Source organism: Electrophorus electricus, chromosome 8 (assembly GCF_041902795.1).
Source record: "Electrophorus electricus isolate QZ-2024a chromosome 8, ASM4190279v1, whole genome shotgun sequence".
NCBI lineage: Eukaryota > Metazoa > Chordata > Actinopteri > Gymnotiformes > Gymnotidae > Electrophorus > Electrophorus electricus.
In genome coordinates, this window is record NC_137504.1 from 5430953 (window position 1) to 5456714 (window position 25762).

Sequence of the window (25762 nt, forward strand, 5' to 3'; positions counted from 1 at the left end):
ACTAGTACAGACTCTCACGAGGAGTTCAGACATGAGTGCGCTCTTGCACGGGTTTGAGCGCGCGGCGTCACAATAGGAACGCGTTCCTGCGTTATCCTCCCGTCTCGCGCACGCAGAACCTCGCCAAAAGCCGATGTTAGCGCAGGCTCGTGGGACCTGATTTGGTTGGATCGCTTTGGGGATGTTTCCTCGGAAGGTGTCGAGGAGAAAACGTGCAAATAAATTTTGTGTTTTTTAAGTCCCCCACCCCAGTTGCCGTTCTTTTCTTTTTTTCAAAAGACTATTCTGTTTTTGTTTTTGTTTTTTTTCTTTTTTGGTTACGGTTACTTGTTGCCATGGGGGATGTGATTTCTACCCACTTGGATGAGGAAAGGCGAGGGATAATTACAGGTAAGCTGGTTTAAGGTGTCTGTTAGTTTACTCGCGGATATGGATTGTTGAGAGGCTATTCGTTGCTGTATTATGCGAACATTTTAGAACAAATCTTTATTGGCACTGAATTAGGAGCATGGTGTTATATATCTGCAGTGCATACATTATCTACTCCTGTAGTTTTTTGTGCAGTCAAGGTCTTCCAAACCTGAAAGTTTCAAATCATGCGAGCTAAGAGTTCAGTGTGAATGCTTTGGACGTACTGTAGACAGGTTTCAAATAGCTACTGTGGGCCTGCTTTGAATTTAACCACCAGTGGATAACCCTAGTGGCATTAACTGTATGTCTGATAATTGTTTTATAGCTCCTTCTCTTAATTCCATCTTAACTTGCCATTTAAGATGGTATTAGATGAGAAAAGGCCTCTGTCCCAGTGCAGCTGTGAATAAGGGGCCCATGACTGTCTCCTGCGGGCTGATTCTCCCGCACATCTCGGACAGATCCTCTGCCTGCAGGGACATGTTTTACTTCTCTGTGGAGGTTCTGGGACAGATCCTTCAGGAACATGAAATATGTACTTTTCCTACTGAAAGACTGAAGCTGTTGCTGAACAGTATGCAGTTTTACAGGTGCAGTTTGTTTTGGCCTCATACCACTGTGGAATCCTTGACTACAGAAGAGGGTCATAAGGTTGAAACATAGGAAGTAACTTGACAGCAACCAGTCATTTCTGATCTCTCCATTGCTCATTCTGTTTGTATATGTGGCACTGAGTCTCTTCTCTGAGTTTACTTTCTCAAATCAAATGCATCTTAAAACAAACACCAGTTTCGCCTCATGTCATCTTCAAAGTCCCCAAGAGCCTCTTGGGGGGGGGAAAGTTTCTGCAGTTTTGATATGGTGGTATACACGCAGGATAAATGGCACTAAATTTGCTACTACATTTGTGCTATTCTATAGCCACCGATTGATGGCGTTACCGACATTATAATCAAATTTTGTATAAAAACTGTGTAGAATGTGCTTCTAAGGATAGTTCTTTTATCTTAGAAAGAAAAAACTGGTTAGAGTGCACCAGAACCCTGAGAATGCCCTGGAAAGATGGCTGGAATTTAACATTACTGCAGCCATTCACACGAAGGTCATGAGTGGAGCAGAGTTCAGTAATCTGGGCACTGGGCTTCATAATACGGGTCTCGGTGTAAATGAAAGACAAGGCTAGTTTCTTTCTCACTCTTCCATCTCTGTCTTCTCTCTCTTGCTCATCTTTTTGCCTTTTGTCATCATTTTTCTATTCTTCTGCCCTTTGCCCATTCCTGCATCTTTTCCTCTCCTCTGTCTCATAAGATAGGAAATTGTAACTGAGAGGAATGTCCTGACTTGACTGTTTTTTTTGGTTTGTTTGTTTTTTTTAATATAGTTTGGTTTGCAGTGTATCTAGTGCATTCAAAGCAGTCACAGTGATGACAAATGTTAAGGGCGATGGATTGAGTTCTTACTGGAGAGTTCGATGAAACTACTGTTTTTGTCAAAGCAAGTGCCACTCCTAAATTTCTCATTTGGGCTCTGTGATGTGGGAAAAAATATGATATTGTGACCACTTTATGTATTATAATCGATATGCCTTGTAATATATTAAAACTCATGATTGAGACATCAGTGCGGCATGGTTAAAGATTGGCTTGAATTAGTTTGACCAAAATTATATATGTTGGATTACTTGAATACCTCAATTTATTGTAATATCAGAATGCTCACAACACACTTTAAAACCAGGGTTTATTAGAGGATTTATTTCTGCTACCTGTTCTGATCATCATTGCTAATATTTTGATAAGAATGAACAAAATATATTTGCACAACCATCATCCACAACACAGGGACACAAAGTGTATTTTTCAGACTGTATAGAAACCTGTGGAAGGCTTTAAAGAGAACTCTTGATTTTCTAGTCTTTTTAACCTGCAGTTCCCATAAGGGTGGTTCAGTCTTTTCATCCTGCATAGCTCAGCTGGCTCAGCTGGACAGAAACTAGGTTGTAACTAGGTTGAAAGGGCAGAATTATCACAGGAAATTCCTGCTAAGAGCCGCAGATCTCCTTTTTACACTGAGCAACATCAGAGAAACTTGCCTGTAGACGGAGGGAGAGAAGACGAGTTCTAGCATGCCCTTAAAATGACTATGCTGAAGCGACCACAGTTTTCACCCTACAGTGAGGTCTCCTTTCCTCTTTCTTTCCCTCTCTCTTCTTCCCTCCCTCTCTCTCTCTCTCTCTCTCTCTCTCTCTCTCTCTCTCCCTCTCTCTCTCCCTACCTCCTTTAACCATTGGTGTCTCTTCTCCTCTGCTGGGAAAGTCTGTCCCCACCTTGATTGCTTCTCTGTCTCAGGCACCCTCCTGCTCCACCGTTACGCAGCCCACACATGGTGGAGCAGAGAGAACATGTTCCTAGCTAGAATAGTGCTGACACCAGAAATGGGTATGAGGGACACCTTCGCTGTCGAAGCACATTCCCTCCTGAGTGAATCACAAACTGGGCAGCTGAGTCATCTCACACACACACCACACACAGCCAGGTCCACCGTCAAGTCTGTTCACTTTGTTAGGAACGTTTATTTACTGGAAACCCATTATAAGCACAGCTAGACTAAAGCCTAATCTGTTGCCATGCACATCTTGCAACCTCCATCTCTCCAGTAGTGAGTAAGTGTAGGGGCAAGGTGGAGGTTTCAAATAAAATGGGTGGAGAGTGCATTCGAGCTTGAGAATGATGTCAGATTTTGATATTCAGCCCTGCATACATTCATATGTTCAAACAATGCAAAGGTGAATGTCTCAGGTTTACCAGTCGCTGAGATCTCAGAGTGGCAGGTTGGAGGAGGATTTTGTGGCAACTGTGTAGTGGTATCCACAGACAACAGCATGGACTCCAGAACCTTAGAGGAAATCCCTGTGCTGGCCCCAGCAATCACTTCCTCCGTGCGTCCGTACATACAGCATGCTACTTGCTCTTATCCATGGCTGCACCTAGACAGACACCTCATAGTGGATTTGGGTAAATCCGTCTCCTGTCTGTGGATTTGGGTAAATCCGTCTCCTGTCTGTGGATTTGGGTAAATCCGTCTCCTGTCTGTGGATTTGGGTGACTCTGTCTCCTGTCTGTGGATTTGGGTAAATCCGTCTCCTGTCTGTGGATTTGGGTAAATCCGTCTCCTGTCTGTGGATTTGGGTAAATCCGTCTCCTGTCTGTGGATTTGGGTGACTCTGTCTCCAGTGTCCTTGACTTCAGCTGTTTACTTTCCTAAGAATTTGCAGAGTAATTATGATGAGCTCTACCTGCATACACGCACACTATTCTGCACTGGTTATGCAAACAAACGTCCACATAACCACACACACACACACACACACACACACACACACACACACAGAAGGAAAGGGCATGTGACTGTACTGTAAGTTTGTGTGTGTGTTTCTGTGATGAGGACTCTGTCTTCTGGCTCTGTTCATATTGTTTTATAAGCATTTTATTGTGTTATATTTTAGGCAACAGGGTCTGAAGCAAAAGTTATTTTGTTTCAGACCTTGTTGCCTAAAATATAACACAATAAAATGTTTAGAAAAGTACACTGCAAAGTACCATTGTTTGTCACTGGAGAATGTCACTTTAGCAGTCAGGACACAGAAAAGGATATGGACTTCTCTTCCTCTGTTAACAGTCTATTCCTTTCCATTCTTATATACACACACACACACACACACACAACATAAAAAGTACATCTTACCAGTATTCCAGGAAAAACCTTTACAAATAGTTGTTCCTATCAAGCTGCTCATTATACTGAAGTGGACTAAGTGTTCTGACGTACACCATATCAAAACAGTCATTTTTTATGTTTGTTTGCTATTTGAATAGAAACCGGTTTTAACAGTTATATAAGTAGCACTCTAAGGAAATTATATTCAAATTCTATCAAATTTATAATCTTAGACTCTCATGTGTAGCTCATGCACCTCCAGGCCTTGTTTTGCCTAGATTAATCCCACACCTCATCTTTACTGCTCTCCTGTCTGTGCATGGGCATGTTCTTAGATGTCTAATCATCATTACCTCATGCATGATTTCATGATCATATGCTGCTCACATGAGATGAAGAATGAAATTGCTTCGTAGTTCACAAATGAACCAGTTTCTGCTCCATAGATCCAGTCCCCTCTCATGAAGGCATTTTACACAATCTCTAAAGCATCCTTGCTGGTTGGTGTTAGTATAGTAGGTGCTGGGTAGTTTCATAATGTGAAGAAGAATCATTGGAAAAATTACTTACTGCTCCTTTAAAATCATATATTATTTTAGCCCTAATTATATTGGTTATATTCTATCAAGAATATTACCTTTGCCAGATTGGTTATTGCAGTGTAGCAATAGAAAACATACCAGCTACTCAGACTGCCTGGAGGCTGTGTCACAATGTACCGATACAGGCACACACATACACTTACATGATCACACACATTCACATGTATAATTACAGTACCTCTGTGACTGTTAATAGATCATTTTCTGGCCAGCAAAAGCAAATTACAGCAGTGTGTTTAGTCTGTGCGTCTGTGTTTAGACTGAGTGCTGTTTTCAGTAATTGGTATATTGGGCAGTTCTTAGTTGAGTGGTTAGATCACTTGAGCAAGATGTCCTGTGATATTGTAACTTTTTCACTATTGCATTCCTTTGTGTAAACTGTTTGCTTCTGCATGAATGAACATTGTTGGCAGATATGCACCTGCAGTTTGGGGAAATGGGTCCCACTCAGTCTCATGATGATAAACAGGAACATCTTAAGCCCAATGTACAATTTGCACTCTCTTTTTCTTGACTTACAAATTGTTACACAATATTCTTTTATTTTTCATCTAGTCAGCATGTGTAACTTTTGAACTGTCTGTGTTTGTGGATCTTGGGATCTTGATTATACCTTTGGTCTTATCCAACCCAGTTTAACTGTGTGTGTGTTCCAGCATGTACCAGGCAAGTGATGGAGGAGTTCGGGAGGGTGTACAAGCAGCAGTATGCGGTGGCGCTCTTTAACAGTGTGCGCTTCGAGATCGAGGGGGGAGCGAGTGGCCAGTCCCAGCTCCTCCACCGCAGTGTAAGGCCTTCCACCACACTCCACATCCACCTCACGGCCCTCATCTCTCCACCCGTATGTGCTCCGCTCAGAATCGCTCTGAGTGAACTGCTAGAGAAGACTTGGCCGTTCCCATATTGCTCGTTTGCTGTTGGGATGGTCTAGTGGATTACCTCACTCAATCTGTCTTTCATTCACTATCCTACTCTTTTACCACATATACATCTTTTTGCTGTCAGGTTGTCTAGATTATGCTTATAACTCATGGTATTTGCCTCTTTCCTGTTCTCACATAAAGACCTCACCGAGAAACGGGGACACCTGTTCACTGGCAGAGCCATGAGATTCTACATTCAAACTCCACTGCACTCAGCCCAGTGGAGGCAACACAGTGGCCATTTCATACATTAAATAAACATCTGCCATGCCTGCCTCAGGAATGCAGATGTGCCTATGAACACTGGCACATTCTACAACACGTTGACTGGGTGTATAGGTTTGCAGCTGACAAAGTTCCCAGATTCCAATGCCCTTAGTGCAGCGTGTTGATGGAGAGGTGTTTGCTGGAACTGGGCTCCAGTCTCCACATATGACCCGTCATCACGTTAACTCAAGAGTTAACTCAACCCTCAAATTGGACATTAAAACTTAATCTGGAGATAAAGTGTCTTTCTATTAGGTCTATTAAGTGCACACAGCATTTGAGGAATCTTAGAACTCTGCTTTGTGGTATGCAAGCATGTTAAGTTATAAAGGCATCTTGCAGACAGTGCTGAGGTCCCTAGCAGGGAACATACGAAATACGGGGATGTTGTATTTGGTTGCTGCAGGACTAACAATGAATGTGTTCACAGTTGCTATGAAGGCATAACACGGTGTGGTACAACCAAATTACTCTTACGCTTCAGCTTAAAAGCTGAAGCCAGGCATTGGCTGTTGCTGGTTTCAGCTCTTCAGTTTCAGCACACAGATTCTTTAATGCCTTCATTCCAAAGTGCTGTAAACCAACATGTTGTGAGGCCCAGCTGACTTCAGGAGCCTCTGCGCTGCTCTCTCCTGCACTTCCTTCCTTTCTACAAATGACACCTGGGAAGTTATTTGAGCTCTAGGAAGAAATGAAGCAGCGATGTGGGTGGGGTTTGGTTTGGTAAACACTTCACAAGGATCCTGAGGTCTGAGCACATACCTCTGTCACTGAAGTATGAAATGCACTTGGGCCCAGTACGGTATGATCTCAAAGGGCGTCCGGTTGCTGAAGCTGGCAGGCGACCAGCACAGCCCCACGTCTCATTGACTGAAGCTGTGGACTCCACAAAGCGTAAAGAGAATGAAAAGATATAACAAAAGTGAAAGAAGATGAAGAAAGGTTGTATGCTGTTTGTGTACCAGGCCCTGTGGTCTTGTTGTTATAGACATGGCTAGCAGCTGCGTAACACTGTTTGTCTGTATAACACTCTCATCCTTTCTCCTTTGTTCAGCTTCAGAATCCTTTTCTCATTTATATTAAGATTCAGTGGATGGTTTTGTGATTTAAAAAAAAATTTTTTTTAATTTTTCTTTTTCAGGATCCACTACAGGACAAGTCCATCTTCTCTGGAGACCTGTTTCAGTATCTGGAGGAGAACAAGAAATGGCGGAATCGCTTCATCTACGTGGCTGACTCTTACAACATCAGTTACTATGAAAACAAGTTGGTGAGGACAGTGGCAAGCACAGCTGCTGCTTTGTCACCTGCCACACACATCTCACCTGCGCAATGAGGCACCTTTAGGGCCCGAAAAGAAACCCCCCTCACTGGAACTTTCAAATTCCGCACATCTGAATTTGACTGGTGCCACCTGAATCTTCCAGTATTTGTAGTATGACTGCACTTTACATGTTTTTTAGACTCCTTTCCAGTTTCAGTAGGAAGTGAGCGCAGCAGAATCCGATTGGCTCAAAGCACCGCATACGTTTGGAACCCTAGTGCTTTAGATGTCGTCTGGTGTTTTTGAGTGGTTCTGAAGTGGAGTGCAGATAACGGTGTCCTGGAGGATTAGCCTCTAAGCTTGTGGCTGCGGTGTGAATCTAAACCTCGTCATCGTCTTCCTCAGGCCCATGACAGAGGCCTCCATCCCAAAGGTGTGATCAGCTGTGCTGGGTACAAAGTCCTGAGTTCCATGCAGGAGTATCTGGAGTTGCTCAGCCACTCTCTGCCTGGTAAGGGAACGGTCGTCGCCAGGAGCGAAGAGGGGAGGAGAATTAGAAAACAGATAGAGAAAGAATGATGAATACTGTTAAATTACATGTGATATTGCCTCATTTATCACATGCATCATCGGCGAGAATAACATTGCTGACCACTGTAAAACTGAGACACTGGAGGTTTTTGATCAAAACGTATTAGCATGTAGAATTTTCATTAGACTATTGATACGTTTTTTTTTTGTTGCATATGATGTGTGTTCTCTCTGCCCCCCTGCTCAGTGTGGTGGCGCTTTACTCGAATAGCAAGAAGCAAACAGTAACCTTTTGATTCTTGAAGTGCAGACATTGTTCTAAGGTGTAGGTCTACTCAGATTGGCTGATCACCTTCCAGAGTGGTGTCTTATAGATTTCACTACCTACTTCTATAAGAACAGCAAAGTTTTTTGTAACTGTTAAACTACCGTTAAGTTTCTAAGTTTAAAATGGGTATTGTGTAACCATTAATGATGATGTACCATTTTTTATTTCTACTGTAGCTTTCATATAAAACTTGTGTATTTTGTATGACTTTTTTTTAAACTTGCTGGCTGTTCAAATGCCTCCTCTGTCCAGGAAGTGACAAGATGTTTTTATAGCATTCGAAGACAGCTTGAGGTGTCCATAGTCTATTTCATATGACTGCAGTGGTTGGATAAAGTGATGGCGTCCCAGTCCTTAGGTGTCCAGTAAATGTGTGCTCTGTGCTGGTTGGTAGGTGTGAGGGCGAAGGCAGGCGACTCGCCCTTTCTGAAGTGTGCCTCCCCCTTCCTGCTCGTCCTGTGGCACCCCTACGCACGGCATCACTACTTCTCCGTCAGGACTGAGAAGGAGCAGCAGAAGTGGCTTGCTGTCTTCCAGGACTGCGTCCGGCATGCCAACAGCGGTGAGGCACTGTGCGCGGGCACACTACGCCTGCACACCGTATCACAGCATAATTACACAATCCTCCAAGTGCTTGGAAACAGATATCAAATCATTTGTGATGTTGTACATCTGGCACACTAAGGACACCCCTGCCTCTGCTGTCGAACGGTTCGGCCCCCGCCCTTCTAGCCTCTGAGGAACTGGGCTATAAAGGCTTGTGCTTGCACTCTTGCCCATTTATCTTCCTTTGTTTCTACAGCGAGAGAGAGAAAGACAGAGTTGAGCACTGAGATCCGCCCAATACACCTCTTTTAAGCTATTACTGTCACAGCTACACAGCTACACCCTCTGTAATCACCTCTCTTTTGCACTACTGCCATTGTTCAAAACAAGGCTGGGTGGGTGCGTGGCTGGCTGGGTGGGTGGGTGTGTGTGGGCGAGTGGGTGGGTGTGTGAATGTGTGTCTCTGCGGGAGAACTTGGATGCCATTAAAATGAGTAGTCGGAGAAGGTGAGAAAGCTCAGAGGAATTTGTTTTTTCTTGCCTGGCTTACACATGCTGCAGATCTCTGAAGTCTAACTGGCCTGGCAGTGTGTGTTCAACATTACAGTAGTCCTGGCTTCAGGCCTTACGCACCATACAGGTTAGGCTGTCCCCTTAGCACGCCAGGTAGAAGAGCCTCACGTCAAGGTCTGCTGCATGGCTTTACTTGAGTCTTTCTGCTTTGCTGGCCATATTCCTAACAGTCTGTGGGCATGTCTGTTGCTCGGCTGTCTGATGCAACTGTCTGAGATGCAGTCGTGTCAGTGCGGTTTCAGCTAAAGCACCTCTGCACTGTGGCCTTGTCAGGCCTGCTAATGCCGTATAAGGGAATCTTTCATTTAGTAACATTTGTAACAGAGTCATCTGCGTCACCGAAACGACCAACTACATTTGCAGCATTGCTTGTTTTATTTGGCTTTTTGCAGCTTGTTAGCAATTACTTACATTTTTTCCATGTCTCTCATTCCTCAGTGACGTGGATTTGCTGTGAATTGACACACCTTGTTTTTTTGGTTGTCATCGTTGCTTTTGTGCTTTTGTGATCATGCATGTGGCCTTTTTTTCTGAGGATCGGTTTCTGAAGGGCCCCTTATATCCTGCTTGGATAAGGGAGTACTACAGAAAGGGAAGTTTTATTCACAGAGCAGTTTTAAAATGACAGGAGCAGACATGTATTCACATGTATAAAAGTACAGCTTCATTCCTAAGCACACAGTGTTGATCAGGCGAATACTGATCAAACCGCTCTTCAGGGTTTGCCTATCGTACACTATGACAGATCCCAGGTGATTTACAGTGGTGTTTGCCCCCTTCCTGATATCTTCTTTTTTTTTTTGCATGTTTGTCACATTTAAATGTTTCAGATCAAACAAAGGAAAAGTAAACACAATGCAGGTTTTAAATGAAGGTTTTTGTTATTAAGGGAAAAAAAAAAATCCAAACCTACGTGGCCCTGTGTGAAAAAGTGATTGCCCCATAAACCTAATAACTGGTTCAGCCACCCTTAGCAGCAACTACAATCAAGAGTTTGCAATAACTGGCAATGAGTCTTTTACAGAGCTGTGGAGGAATTTTGGCCCACTCATCTTTGCAGAATTGTTGCAATTCAGCCACATTGGAGGGTTTTTGAGCATGAACTGCCTTTAAAGGCCATGCCACATCATCTCAGATTCAGGTCAGGACTTTGACTAGGCCACTCCATAGCCATACAGAGGTGGACTTGCTGGTGTGTTTTGGATCATTGTCCTGCTGCAGAACCCAAGTGCGCTTCAGTTTGAGGTCACACACAGATGGCCAGATATTCTCCTTTAGGACTTTTTGGTAGACAGCAGAATTCATGGTTCCATTTATCACAGCAAGTCTTCCAGGCCCTGAAGCAGTAAAACAGCCCCAGACCAACACATTCTCACCATCATATATTTTGGTATGATGTTCCATTTCTGAAATGCTGTTACTTTTACGCCAGATGTAATGGGACATACACCTTCCAAAAAATTCAGCTTTTGCCTCGTCAGTCCACAGAGTATTTTCCCAAAAGTCTTGGGGATCATCAAGATATTTTCTGGCAAATCATAAACGAGCCTTTATGTTCTTTTTGCTCAGCAGTGGTTTTCGTCTTGAAACTCTGCTCTGCAAGCCATTTTTGCCCGTCTCTTTCTTATGGTGGAGTCATGAACTGACTCCTTAACTGAGGCAAGTGAGGCCTGCAGTTCTTTGGATGATGTTGTGGGTTCTTTTGTGACCTCTTGGATGATTCGTCGCTGGGGTAATTTTGGCCGGCCAGCCACTCCTGGGAAGGTTCACCACTGTTCCATGTTTTGGCCATTTGTAGATAATGGCTCTCGCTGGGGTTGGCTGGAGTCCCAAAGCTTTAGAAACGGCTTTATAACCCTTTCCAGACTGATAGATCTCAATTACTTTGTATCTCATTTGTTTGGACCACAGCATACTGTCTATCTTTTGAGGATCTTTTCTGTCTACTTCACTTTCAGGCAGGTCCTATTTAAGTGATTTCTTAATCGAGACCAGGTGTGGCAGTAATCAGGCCTGGGTGTGGCTAGAGAAATTGAACCCAGCTTTCCAAACATGTGATAAACCACAGTTAATTTATGTTTTAAGGGGGGGTGGGTGCAATCACTTTTTCACAAAGGGCCATGTGGGTTTGGGCTTTTTTTTGGGGCTTAATAAAAACCTTCATTTAAAAACTGCATTTTGTGTTTACTTGTGTTATCTTTGTCTAATATTTAAATTTGTTTGATGATCTGAAACATGCAAAAAACGAAGATATCAGGAAGGGGGCAAACACTTTTTCACTCCACTGTAAGTAGGGCCTAGACATGAGAGCATATCAGATACAGCACTTATCAAAAGGTGATGACATGCTTCACAACCAGGGATTGTGACAGTGTTTTTGAAGTGGTATTCTATATGAGATTTGATATAATACCCCTAATTCCATTAAATAAATCAGGTCAATTATATTTTTTTCTAACTATTGAGAAGCTTTGGCTGAGGTTCATGAAAATATGGACAGTGTCTTCACTGAAGCCACAGTGTCTTCACTGAATTTAGCACATCATCCTAACTGTGTAGACAAGAATCGCTTTTTCAGAACGTCACATTTTCAGAATTCAGTTTAAGATTAGGCTTTCTTTTTTTCCTTTTCACTCGGTGAAATCCCAAAAAATCTGCATTACTGCAACTATATCTAAGGCTAAAGAGTTTGTTCTTTATTTGTTCCTTCTAATCCCTCGCTACCTGTTTGCTCTCAGTCCCGCTCTAAAGAGAGCACGTGTAAACCTGCTCTTCCCTGCTCTTCTGACCCATTCAACCCCAGTACGAGAATGGAAACATAGAGTTGGGATTCTGAATCAGCATCTATAGTGTACAACACTGATCTGGGTTTCTAGCTCAAGGGCCCTAATTTAGTAAAGGTTTGCATGTGTAAAAACATGTGCAATCCTGATGATACCTGCCAAAGACTTCACACTGATGTTCTGCAAGGATCTATAGAGCATTGCGCTTTTCAGATGAGCAAAATAGTTTGTCTTGTGGGATTGCCTGAAAGAATATGCAGTTTGGGGTATTTTTACCTAATGATGCAAAATGCAGGACAACGTTAATGCAAATAGGCTCATATAGCACTAGCAAGGTGATTTTTTATTTTTTTTTTACCAAGCCTGAAAGCATTTTGGGGAGAATGGAGATTGCATGGGTACATTAATGCACAGGGCTAGTTATTTTGCACATTTTGTAACTTGTGTGTTATCAAAAGGAGAATACGAAGAGTATTTTCTGTAGGCAAATTATTCTGAAATGTGTTAATAGGCCAAAACATTGAAGATACATATAGCTAATTTAGCATCCATTTTTGTTTTATGTCACTTTTCTTCATTACATCTTCAAGCCAAGTTACACCTCCAGCTATGAACCGAGCTGCTAGTCCAGCTGCGAGCCAAGCTGCGAGCCGAGCTGCCTGCAAGCCCGGCTGCAAGCCGAGCCGCTTGTCCAGCTGCGAACCGAGCCATGCTGCTAGTCCAGGTGGCTGCGTCTCCAGCTGCGAGCCAAGCTGGGCTGCATCTCCAGCTGCGGGCTGAGTTCTCAACTTGCGGGCGCCAGTGATCAGACATCTGGGCAGATTGTACTCTTTGAGTGTGTGGGAATGTCACTCCGCTTATTCATGGCTCAGGGGAAAGTGGTAGGATTATTTTGAACATAAACTGTTTCTCTGCTGCTGAAGCATCTACAAGTAGACCTTGCAAAAGACACAGAGTGACTCTGTCTAATCTTAAAGCCAAATTATGTTGCTTATCTTTAAATTAAACAGCTTTTGCATGAAACTGTGTGCAAGAAAGTTTGTACCTGACTAAGTGATAAAGAGCAATTGAAGTCCAGCATCATACAAAGCTGTGGATATACAGCCAGTCCTGTTGGTCTTTGGTTAAGAGGGTTATTATTATTTACCAGTGTAAGGTACATTCATTCTGCACCTACAACCTCAACCAAAGCAACAAGAGTTCTTTAAATTGCTATTGATGCTTATTTGTTCCTAAACTTCATGGATTTAGCAGTACCAGTGGCAGCCAGATGAGTGAACTCGAATGACAGACACTTCAGCCACACCTCGTTACTGAGCGACACGGCACCAGCCAGGAAGCTGATGGCTTTGTGTTGGAAAATGATTTCTCCTTCTCACCAGAGATAACAAAAAGTGTCAGTACAGTTCCAAAATCCTGTGTTCAAATCTCATCACAGCTAAAAACAGAGCAAGGGGGTGTGCCCCTTCCGCAGGATACAAAGGTCTTTGGTGTGTGTGTGGTGATGGTATTCTTTCATGGTGTGCGTGGCAGTAAGTGCTGATGTACGGAGCCAGGTCAGGCCGTGCCTTTATTCCAGCACGGAGAAGGCTTCCCCTCCCCTAGCACTTCCACTCATATCAGGGCAGAAGTGTGTGTGTGTGTGTAGTTTGTGTCAGAATTGATGTGTGGCTGGGGTGCCATTATTGTGAGTTCACAAGTTATGAAATGCACTCCCTAAAATAGCGAATAGTGACATCAGCCCCAACTGCTCTGGCAAAGCGTTGGCCTTCTGGGCCCCATCCATCCCTGGGGCCTGTCACACCCCTGCCTGTCTCGTCCTCTCCTGCCTGCCCAGAGTACCACAGCCTGGCACTGTAAAATTGTCTCTCTCTGTCTGTATATTTCTGTCTGTCTGTGTGTACATTAAGATTGTCTGCAATTGTTATTATGACGTAGATCTGTTAGGCAAGCTCTACCCTGTACCAAGGATCACTGCTGGCTGGATGGTAAACTATTCTTCTCCCAGCAGTGCCACTGACTGTCAGTATCATTGCTGGGTTGATGGTGGTCTGTGATATAATGGTAATATAGCTGTTAATGAATACCAAGTGAAGCTATTTGAAACTTTACCATCTCACTTGAAAATCCAGCATAGAAAATGGCACCCTTTCTTTGCTGTTTTTTAAGCACATGGTCACACAGTGTGACTGGGCATATAAGCCCTGCAGTTATACACTGAGTAGGGAGTGTTCCACTGAACAGGCTGCCTCTAACTACATCCACACATACATATCCCTGGGAACGGGCCATTCCAGGAGGCCCAGTTATCCGCTGATCCAGCCCGTGCCAGAGTGAGGCGTGTCAGGCCCAGAGGCCGACCGTAAACACTACCACATGCTCTATTTTTACCCTGCCTTGCTCCATTCACACACCGCCTGCCCCGTCTGCTGTAGTGGGGTTAATCTGCAGACTGATCTTCTTCTCTCAAACAGGAGGGCGTCTCATCCACGAACACACACACACACACGTGCGCGCACACACAAACAAATCAAACCCACTTTGCTTTGGCTTAAATGGGCCAGTGTAATGACAGATCTTTTGATGGACTTTCCACATTCATGAGAGCAACATAATGGTTGCATTCTGTTTAAGGTGTTCCTACAGATGAGGGCATTGCTGGTTATAGCTTATTGTTTGTAAGTGTGCTTGGGATTAGAGGGAATTTCTCAGACTGCTGCCAAATGCTCCCAGTTTGTTCTCATGAGGCTACAGCCAAGAAAAACTCTCTCTCTTCCTAAATGCTTCCTTTCTCCCTTGTTCTCTCCCTCACACACACATGCTCTCTCTCAGTTTAAAAATGTTTCCTGCTCCAGTAAGGCTTGAAACCTGCTCTCTTCCTTCATTTAACCATCTGTATGCTCACTTCCTGTCTTTGTCCAGAGACCCTGAAACACATGCCAGTAGTAAATCTTATTGCCACAAGGACTCTCGGGTCCAGTGTTTAAATACACACAAATATGTGAATGTTTTCACAACACAAAACACTCACTTGCACACACAAATGCACTCTCTAGCACCAGGCTTTCCGGTGAGCTCAGTCATTTTCCACTATGTCTATCTCTGTGTGTGTGTGTGAGAGAGACTTTCTAAAAGGTCATTCACCATCATATACAAGTAGGATTCAAATGACACAGTGAATGTTGTTCTTCAGTGAGACTGTTTAAGAAAGAATTCTGTGTGCTGTACATTTCTTTGGCATGGATAATATTATGTACATCTTATATCAGTAGGGCTTCTGATCATGGAGCCTCTCGTAATTACACAGACAGCATAGCCATGCAGAGACTAGACCTTAAATGGTCTGGGGTACTATGGTCAAAAGCGTTATTTAAGCTTATGACGGGTGCGTCTTGGAGCTTCTTTGAGAGGTAGCCAAAGGGTAACTATTTCGAGCATTTCCCTGAGTGCACTCCAGTATCCTGTTTTTCTGCCATCAGAGTGGCGGTGAGAATCTAAACCTGGTAGTCTGTTAATCCAGTTCTGACTTGACTGGTATGCACTGCAGAAGTTTAGCTGGATGTCCTTAGATTTGCAGAGTGTATGGGAGTATTACCAGAGGACAGGATAATGACCTTTGTAATTTAAGCCTTTCTTATAATGTCTAGAGTTGTTTTTAGGTCCAACTTTGGACCAGCGAATTGCCATCTCCATCAACATCATCATCTTCATTGTCCTCATTGTCGCTGTGAATAACTGTTTTCTCCTGAACCGATAGGTCTACCAGAGGAGAACAGGGTGCTGACGCCAACTTTTACAGACTCCATACGACTCTACAGGCAAGGCAAGGGACACTACGGCACCTGGGACATGATGTGTGGAGATGCAGCACGAGTGAGTTCCCCAATAACAGCCTGCAGTCCACACAAGGTCTATGAGGGTCATCAAAAAGTTATTCCCTCAGTGTACAGAGGTCAGTCGAGGAAGAATGAAGAGGAATTGAAGCCCCAGTCAAAGCCCAGTGTTCTAATAGCAGGAATGGTGCTATTTGTGTCTCAGCAGATATTTGTGGAATATTTTAATGACCATTGATCCTGCACCTATGAAATTTCATACTAATGTTGAGTAAATGAAACTCGAGCACTTATTGTTTGGAATTGTTTGTTATTGCACTTCTCATTGTCTCATATAGAGCTCATGCTTATTTTGCATATCTTTTTCTGAGTATCAGCATTGATTCCAGTATTTCAGCAGTATTCTAGTTCAATGGTCTCTTGAACTCTAACCTACCCTACTGGCTAGGACACATTTTGCGAGTGGACGAGAGATCACTTTTGTAAGTCACTCTGGAAAAGAGAGCGTCTGCTAAAAGCCAAACGTGGAAGGAATGGAAGAAAAGCTAAATTAGTGGTAAAGGGGGGAAAACCCAGTGCGAGAGTGTGCGTTGGAGAGCCTTGCTGAGGGGGGGAGGAAGTGAAGGAGTGGCTTCCATGCATCCCTCTCCCTCCTGCCCTGCTGGCCAGGGTGGAGAATCCAGCCTGTGTTTTGGGAGCTGGAGCACAGTGGGGCATAGCCCTCACTCAACACAGGTGTGCCTGCAGTCCTCTCTTACCCTGTGCTTCTGTTTTCCTCGCAGTAGAGCAAATCAGACACACCCCACATCATCATCATCATCATCATCATCATCATCATCATCATCATCATCATCATCGTGGACAATGCACACCTCCAACACAGCCTCGTCCCACTCCTTAAATCAGGCAGGCTGTGCAGGAGTGGGACGTGCACAACGAGGAGGCTAACGTAGCGTTTACTCCCAAGCTTTCCGCTTCCCCCACTGATACCACTGCCCACATACAATGACGCACATTCACATGCTGCTGCTGTGACTAAAATGGCAAAACTATACATTAATATTGCATATTGCACTTTCATGACTGCAGTTCTCTGCTCGTTTGACTACTAAGGAGTATTAAGCATTATTGGCCTCCTATAATTAATACGTACAACATTTGCTTCGTCTCGTTTGACGTTTGCACTACAGCTAGTCATACGCACGTCTTGTGTCTTATTCCTTCTCGGTTTTCTCAGATTACCACGTTTTTCTTTGTATACTCGCTGGTGCCTGGAGGACTAGCCAAGTAATTTCGTTGTACAGTGTGACTGCTGGTTTTACAGTGAATACGACAATAAAAATCTTGAATCTTGAACACAAAAACATACATGTATAAGTAGCCCAGCTGAGATATGTCTGTTCAACTCAATACTCATATTTTTCGCCACTTGTGCTTATTGTTGGTCAGATTTGCCTTCACATCATTAAATGGTAGAAATCCCTCTGCCTAATAGCTGATGAAGGATTTCAGGTTTTAAACTGCACTATGATGCATTCTGTGAATAGGATAAAATGGAAAAGACCTGCAGCAGATTAAAAGCTGTAAAAATATTTACAATCTAATAAGCATTCAAGATAAGCAAGTGGTGTTCATTCTCTCAGCACTTGGTCTTTCTCGTAACAGATAGCTAAAGCGTATTCTGCTTCCTGTACAGGGCTGTAACATCAGGGAGCCATTCTAACCCCTTGATTATGCTGAACCCAGAGAGGAAAAAGCCAGCTAGAGATCAAGTGTGTTGTTAGATATGCGATTTACAGGCTACAGGATGTGTGACTTGTGCTTGGCCTTTAAGTCTATCTTTCCAAGTCTTACCATTCAAACTGAAAGCACGCACGTGTTTGAGTGCAGTGTGTGGAGCACCACATGTCAAGGGAAGGTGACCAGCTCTCTCTGAGTTATGCTCCTTTTTCTTTTCCACATATCTTCCTGGGGAAACTCGTGTTCATCATGGGGTATTTTCAGCTCTGTGGTTGCACTGTGTGTAATGGCCTGCTATGGCTTTGCTCTCATGTACACAAGTCCCACCCTCTGCTCTGCTGACCCCTCCCCTTTTCCCAGGATGCTGTACACTGCCAGGACATGGGCATTCGCTGGCATCAGCTGTGCTTGGCCAGGACAGGGCCCTATCCACGTCCATAAAACCCAGGTTTAGCAGTCAGGCCAGCGCACGTGACGAGAGCGTGGCTCAGCAGTTATACTGTGATGCTCATATGTGTTTTTTCACATACTGAGTTGCAGTAGTCTAAAGGTAAAAAAAAAAAAATATTTGGCAGGTGTCAAGATGCTGTTTCTATCATTTATCTATATAATGCACGATAGATTAGATCTGAACAAGAACAGATGTCCGTTACTCCTACACACTTCTGATTTGGTTACCTCTAAAATACTCAGAGTGAGGGTCATTACTATTTCTCTCATATAATATCTATTATTCTTTAATAACTATTATGTGTATTTTTGTGCTGGTATATGATCAATATAACTTGTTTGTCTGGATTGAGAAGTTTAAATATTTATGTACTTCGGAAAGCTGATAAACTGAAATTTAGTTTTAAGCAACGAAAGTCCATGAGATTTGCGCAGTGTTTGGACCTCCACCATACCAGCACAGACGCAACGCGCGCGAGAGACAGCGGTTTATTTTAGCCACTGTGGTGTTTGGAACTCACCCTGATGACTGTGGTGACGTGGCACCATCACCAACATCCATCTCTGCTACATCTTTATGAGTTAATGCAAGCTGCAAATAATGTGCCCATTGAGAGAGAGAGTGTGTGTGTGAGATGTGTGTGTACATGCCCACCCTTCAGTGTACATGGTAACAATCAATTCTACTGTCTCATGGGCCACACACACACCTACACACGCGCAAGGTGCTGGAAATGTTTTTGCTTTTGCAGCTGGGCGTGGACGTCTGGTTCTGTGTGATTTGGCACACACCTGGCTATGCCCCCATGTTACCATGGAAACCGGGCAAGTAAAAGAAGGGAGGGGGCTGCAGACAGCCAGTTTCTACACACAGTCCCTGGTGAAATTTGCCTTGTCTGCCATACACTGCTACTGTGTGTGAATACCAAAATATTCACATTGGAAAAGATTGAATCCTGTTATTTTGGTACCGCAGGCTTGAGCTGCATGTGCGCGCGTGTGTCCAGCAGAGGGACGAGTGTGCGTGCCGGCCTCTGTCCTGCTCTTGTCACCGTCCTCTGCTCCTAATGATCACTCCCCTGCTTCACTGCCATCTTAAAATGCTCCTGTAAATAAGTGGAAGCCTGTGTGGAAGATGCTCTGTCCTCTCAGAGAGATCGTCTGTTTACCTCCGCCGAAATGATCTAGTTCATTTCCAGCTTTACATATAACAAATCTGGCCAGGTCTAGGAAATGCTGACTAACAAGGGCCGTGGGGGCAGGGGTGTGTGAGAGAGAGAGGATGAACAGTTGTCTTTACATCTGTATTACAAATCAGACCCATGTGCCAGTCCCTCCCTGCAGCCTGTAGTCACACAGGACTCCACTGGTTCATTATGCAGGATTGAGACATCTTATGATAGTACTTTAGTGTAACATTTAGGGTTACTTAATGTTTGCCATGTTTTAGAGCCTTATTATTTGCCACACAGTGTTTGAGCAACATTGCATTAAACACAGAGAGTGCGTATGCGCGCGCACGCACACACACACACACACACACACACACACACCCTCCCTGATGTAGGCAGCAGACTTCAAAGCTTGAGTCTGTTATTGCTAATGCTTCAAAGTCTGTGATGAAGGCCCTGCTGTAGACCAAATGCCTCTTTTGTGGATAACCATAGTGGCACAGTCAAACATCATTTTGGTTTTACAGTTTAACAGTCTCCCACTTTATGATAAGTTCTTGGGCCTTTTGTTAATTGGCAGTGTCCAGAGATAACTATGCAAAACCAAAAGTGTACTGCAGTCCAGTCCTCTAATGTTCTCACTAAAGCCAAATGCATTCTGTTTATTATACCCGTTGAATACACCAAGTACCTGTTGAATATACCATACCAAATTACTTCTGCCATATACCAAATATCAAACGCATTTAAAATCGTTCTTGTCTATCTGCCGCTGTCTGTGTGTATGCGCAAACATGTATGTGTGTACGTATGTGTAGATTCTGGCAAACCTCGTGATGGAGAGTCTGTACGTGGAGCTCAGGTCACTGATTGGGCCGCGTCTGAAGGGCAAGCTACCCCAGAGGCAGAGGGACTGGATGCTGGTTAGTACTGAGCATGCCAAACCTGCAGTTCTGGTCCACACACACATACACAGCAAAGCCAACCTCCAGCAAGATGAAAAGCATCGTGTATTCCTGTTTCCAGAGAAGCTAAGCAAAGGTCTCCAGTGTGGTCTTTGAAAATGCAACTGAAGCAAGCTGTGGTTGCAGCTGTGTGATAGACAGTAATTTATGACCCTGTTAAAACCTCAAGTAACCATCACTTGACATCTCCCAGAATTCATTAGACTGTCAACAGTAACACAGTGTGTGCTGGCAGTCTCTGAAATGTGTCAGGTATACAAATATGTTTGCTCATATTGAGTGCAGTGTTGGTCTGTAACATGTTCTTGTGATAATGTCTTGTAAGTCCTGAAAGCTGTCCTCCTTTAATCCGTGTGGCGGTGTGTCCTGCTAGATCTCGGACGCCATGTACAGGCAGGTGATTGCTCATACACAAGTGCAGTATGAGGCACTGGTCCAGGCCGCTGAGGTAGAGCGCCCCAGTCTGGATGCTGCTTTCCGCAAAGACATGGACCAGATCATCGCCTCCAAAGAGCAAGTGTATGGAAGGATCCGGGGTACGTAGAGACTTCCTCTGGAGCCTTGGCTTTGCTTTACAGCCATTTACAGGGAGTGCAATATGTGACCTCTCCTAATACAGGTTGCAAACTGAAGGTAAATTACATAGGAGCGTTTCAAGTGTCGGTATAATTTTCCATTAAGTTTGATGGCCACCGAGCTAGTAAAGGTTTTAGCATGCAGCTTTACACCGTGCCTGGCAGGCTTCCCCAAGACGTGCATATTTCAAATGGCTTCTCCTCATTAGTCATCGTATACAGTCATCGAAACTCGATGGGTCTGCCCATCTCTCGCATCCTGCATCCGCAAAGCGCTCCGTCACTGCTCTAGCGGTACCTCAGCTTGGCACAGCCTCTGTCCTCTCCTCTCCCAGTGCTGGAAGGGCTGCATTCCACATGCAGCGCTGGCAGCACGATTCGTTTACCGGCTCTGCCACGCAGATGGAATTGCTAGGGGTACCGCGCGCGTGATGTGGTGTGCGTGCAGCTGCTGCTGTGAGATGGAGGTGGTGGCTTCTTTGTTTGGTAGGGTGTTTTGTTTTGGTTTTTTTGCCCCATGGAGTGAGTGGCAGGTTCTGAAATCGGCTTATTGAAGATCATGTTACAGTTAAACTGAAGTACTGTTCAGTTTGTTGCATGGCTTCATTTATTGGGTTACCTATATGTGGCAGTTCTGATATACAGTGATCTGAGGTGTATATATCTGATCATTCTCTCTTGTGCCTTTTTTCTGTGTGTCCTCCATAAGGTGGTCATAAAATCTTTTGCACCTAAAAATGGTTGTATGTTTACAAATCTGTTGGAGATGAAGATCTTCTAGAATAAAGCAGACTTTTACCAGCAGACTAAAGCCTCACTGACACCAGTTATGATTAATAGACGATGACACTGGATGACTTCTGTGTTGTCTGTTTTCGATAGTGGCTAGTGTGATTTAATGGTGTGTGTGTGTGGCTGTGGTTGCAGCAATGATGCACACGCGGTTGGAGCAGGTCCTTAGGACCAGTGTGCAGCCCTACATCACCTCCATGCTGGAGGATCTGATGGAGCCAGTGAGCAGAGGCTTCTACGAGGTCAGGGATGTCCTCTTCCGTGAACTTGTGGACCTCAGCAAGAACACTCTCAATGATGGCGGCGCGGAGGCCCTGGGGAAGGTGAGGGGACTGGGCTCCACGGGCCTGATCCCACGGGATCTGGTTACAAAACTAGGAATTAGACTGATGGCAGAATTATGGTAGACCTTCATTCAGTTCACTGTACTACTTTGCATTTTGTCTAAAGCTTTATTCTTCATATGAGTTGATTTTTCGGGGGGGGGGGGGCGGGTTTGTTTGTATTTTTTTAATTCAGCATTGCCACTAACTTACCAGAAGCCTACTCAGCTAAATCACAGCACATTAGTTTTTGATGTTGGTAGCTGAAGATGAGCCAATGCAGTGTGTTCGGAATTTCCCTGAGACCACTTCACGATGGCTGGCACACCTTGCGGCCCAACCTGCCCATCCGTCTGTCACCAACCTTAACTGAAGCTGAACCAAATTCGATGTAGCCACCTCTTCTTCTCCCTCCAGCACATGGAGAGGCTCTCCATGCTGGCCTTCCACCCCGTGAAGATGCGGAGCTGTTACGAGAAGGTGGAGCAGCTGAGTCTGGAAGGCTTGCAGAAGAGGTTTGACGTGTCCAGCCCTTCTGTGTTCACACAGAGAGCTCAGATCCTCATGAGAGAGGTTAGCTCAGCTCCTTCTCTCTCAAACATCACCGTCTGGGTTCTAAGAACTGCTTTGCTTGATTGATTTTAAACGTTTTCTTAGCCTCTATTCAATTAGTTATTGATTAAATGGGAGTTCGATTCAGTTTAATTCATGTGTTTGTGGCATTAGTTTGGTACTAAAAAGGCTGCTGTTAATATTTGACTCAGTAGTGGCTCACAGTGGCTCGACTAAGAATGTGTTTTATGGATGAATGGTCATGTTGCAGTAGTAAAGTCAACATTGCAATGCCCCAGTTGGGAATATGGCAACACTGACATTGTGTGGCAGTAAACGGTACTGCAGGCAAAAGAAAACTGACGTGCACAAGTGAGATCAAGAGATTGAGCCATTTAAACCTTTGTTATAAAGGCTGTTTAACTGTATACCTTATGATTTTAAAAATGAGCTGGCTACTTTTCTTACTGCTATAGCAAATGGACAATGCCGTGTACACGTTTGAGCAGCTGCTGCACCAGAGTCTTCAAGGACAGTCAAGAGAGCAGGTCTACAAGACTGTCCAGTGCTGTCAGGACCGGGTACTGAAGGTGAGCCATAAAACTTTAACCCGCTTTCCCAGACCAGGATTAATCCTGGGGAAACCTGCCCTTAGTTTTAAATATGGGTTTTTCTCTTGTTCCCGTTGTGTTCACACCTGCAGAAGTACGACTATGACAGTAGCTCAGTGCGCAAGAACTTCTTTAAAGAAGCGCTTCTGCAGCTCATCGTCCCCTACATGCTGAAACAGCTCTATCCAGCCTACGCGGCTGTAAGTACGGCAGGCGCTCCTCCTGCGCACGCCTCTGTGTTGCTGCTTTTCACTCTCAGCAAAGTCACCTGTACGGGGCCGAGTTTCCCTAAAGCACCGCAGAAAACACTCCCTGATTTAAAACAATCTTAACGCTACAGTGTTCTGGGGACTGGGGCCCAATCGGGCAGTGGCGCAAGCCATCGCCGTGGTTCTGAAGCTGCTCTGCCTTTCTGCTTCTCAGGACCTGCCTAGATTCAGAGAGCTCATCTTTGAGGACTTCTCCCGTTTCATTTTGGTGGAGAATGTCTTTGAGGAGGTCATACTGCACTCTGTCACCAAAGACATCATGACCGGTAAGTCTGACCTTTTAGTTCAGTACAGTGCATTAACCCTTTCAGAACAGAAAGCTTGTTATAGCAATGTAATAAGACGATTTCTGCAGCGCCTAAATCATAGTCTGTGGCTAAATCTGCTCTTAATGCATTAAATGAGCTGAACCTTGTTCTCTTGTGTCTAGCGGTGAAGGAAGCAGCTGTCCAGAGGAGGCACAACCTATACAGGGACAGTATGGTGCTGAACAACAGTGACCCCAACCTGAACCTGTTGGAGGAAAACCCTATTGACTGGGCCAGCCAGTATGGAGGAGGAGAGGGGCACACCAGGGGAGCGAACAGGAAACACAAGCAGATCGTCTCCATGATCCAACTGGATGGCATGGGACCAGTGCCTTACGGCTCGTGCATGGAAGTGCCTGGGGTGGAAGAGATTCCTGAGGAGAGCGAGAGGCAGTTAGCAGAGGAGCTCCAGGAGAAGCCCCTGGCCACAGCAGGGGATCTCCACAGGCAGCCCCTTACCCCTACGCAGCAGACAGCGCCGAAAAGTCCAGGCTCGCCTGAAAGTGTGGAGGAGATCCGTCAGCTGATCAGTCCTGTGCGGGAGGTGGTTGTGCCCCTCTCAGAGGAGGGCGAGTCGGTGCTAAGCAGAGAGATGGTCCCTTTAGAGGAGGGAGAGCAAATAAAGGCCATCACCTCTGTAAAGGAGGTGTTGGTGAGGAACTCTGCAGTTGCAAGCGCGATTCAAGAGCTGGACACGGCAGTGCTGGGGGAGGATGATGGCGAGGGACTGGTGGAATATGCCGTGGACTCTGATGTGGAACTGGGCCAGCCCTTCACTGGCTCCGGGCCTCAACACCATGACGACAGTGGATTTCAATCTCCGACCAATGAGCACGGGGAGGAAGAGAAGCCTTGGCCAATCGCAGGGAGGTATAAGGCAGGAGCAGCGGTGGTGGATCCTGGGCAGGTGATGGTGACACTGGAGCAGGAGAGTTGTATCCTATGAGTCCAAACCAAGCGTGATGATTGGAGAAACTACAGGAGATGAGTTGGAGGTTATATCAAGAGATTTAAATTAGGACCAAAAAAACCCATTTCTTTAATTTTAAACTGAAGATTAAAGATGGGTTTTGTTTATTTTTGTCTTGATTGTGTCTCAGCTGACCGTTTTATGATTAGGTTTGCAGACAGCCAATCAAGCATTGTCTTTCATTTTAAATAGAGTCAATCGTCTCTTTTTTGTTTGTTTGTTTTTCGGATAAAGTTTAGGAGGTTGAATTATGAGTCAATATGAATTTTCTTTTTTAATATTTGTATAAATAACCTCTCTTGCTTTGTTTGACTTCTCCTGTTCTTTGACTCAAATTACAGATTTTGTTTTCCATGTAAGTATGATTTTAGAGGGCTGACCTAGTTTAGAACCTAATCTTTACACTATCTTGTTGTTGAGGGAACCAAATGAAATCTGCAGTATATTGAGTTTTTCTTTGTTTAGACAATGGAATATGAGCATATTCCAACATTAATCATTATCTGAGTATTTCAATACAAGAAGAAATGAACAATGTTTTTGGTCTTGAAATAGAATTTTCTTCTTTTTTTTTTTTACACTAGTGCTTCTATATGGAGTTGTTTCAGTTCTTAGTGAAAACTGCCATGCTGGAAGAATGCATTCATATTTTGACCTTTTGTGTAGCACCAAACAACTTATCTTTCCGTTCCTCCAGTAGTTAAATTTTTGCAGTGAGCCATGACTCAGGTGCCTTCATGGGGCTGGTTTCAGCTCGCTCCACTCTGTGTACCTGCAGATACTGGTATGTTCAGTCAGGCTTCACTTTTGTTTTGGTTTGTTTAACTTAGTTCTTCTGTTCAATCACTAAAGTAGCAATGATCCTTCACCAGCCCAGTTCATGGCTAATGAACAGAGAAATTCCCTTTTTGGCAAAGTATAGATTCAGTATAGGCATTTTTAAAATTGTATTTAAAAAAAAAAACCTTCAATCCTATTTTGGTGTCCATGAAAAGCTTAATAAACAAGCTGTTCTTTCTTTTACTTTTGTTTCTATCAATGACAAATTTCACCAGGTACCTCAAGTTCCAGAGTGAAGTACTTTACTGCAGGGAATCTTTTTCCTCAACTATTTATTTATTCTAGAATATAGCCCATGTTATTTTCTGCTCATGCGTTTGCATTTTGTAAGGCAGTGACTAATTAATAAATAATTAATGAATAAGAATTTGTAAGACAGTTTCTCTTCTATTTATATCTGATGCACATCGTGTGTTA

At 44.1% G+C, this 25762-nt stretch overlaps 1 protein-coding gene across 2 annotated transcripts; it reads left to right on the forward strand.

Moving 5' to 3' along the window:
- The first annotated feature begins 6 nt into the window (after window positions 1-6).
- Window positions 7-25528, forward strand: niban2a (niban apoptosis regulator 2a). 2 transcript variants are annotated; one of them, XM_027003756.3, is made up of 14 exons: window positions 7-390; window positions 5387-5517; window positions 7062-7190; window positions 7590-7695; window positions 8438-8605; window positions 15703-15818; window positions 19959-20063; window positions 20479-20641; window positions 21608-21795; window positions 22213-22368; window positions 22824-22937; window positions 23051-23158; window positions 23382-23493; window positions 23658-25528. In XM_027003756.3, the coding sequence occupies exons 1-14, from the start codon at window positions 336-338 to the stop codon at window positions 24479-24481; spliced, it is 2475 nt and encodes an 824-aa protein (XP_026859557.2). In that variant the 5' UTR covers window positions 7-335; the 3' UTR covers window positions 24482-25528. The 2 variants fall into 2 exon arrangements, with proteins under 2 accessions (XP_026859557.2, XP_081575400.1); XM_081719274.1 differs by lacking the exon at window positions 5387-5517.
- Window positions 25529-25762: the final 234 nt, after the last annotated feature.

Excerpts from the sequence above, each read along its gene's own strand:
- niban2a (XM_027003756.3), top strand. The coding sequence starts at position 336 with ATGGGGGATGTGATTTCTACCCACTTGGATGAGGAAAGGCGAGGGATA. Across the intron at positions 7,696-8,437 it reads GCTCAGCCACTCTCTGCCTG|GTGTGAGGGCGAAGGCAGGC; the intron begins GTAAGGGAACGG and ends GCTGGTTGGTAG. Across the intron at positions 8,606-15,702 it reads CGTCCGGCATGCCAACAGCG|GTCTACCAGAGGAGAACAGG; the intron begins GTGAGGCACTGT and ends CTGAACCGATAG.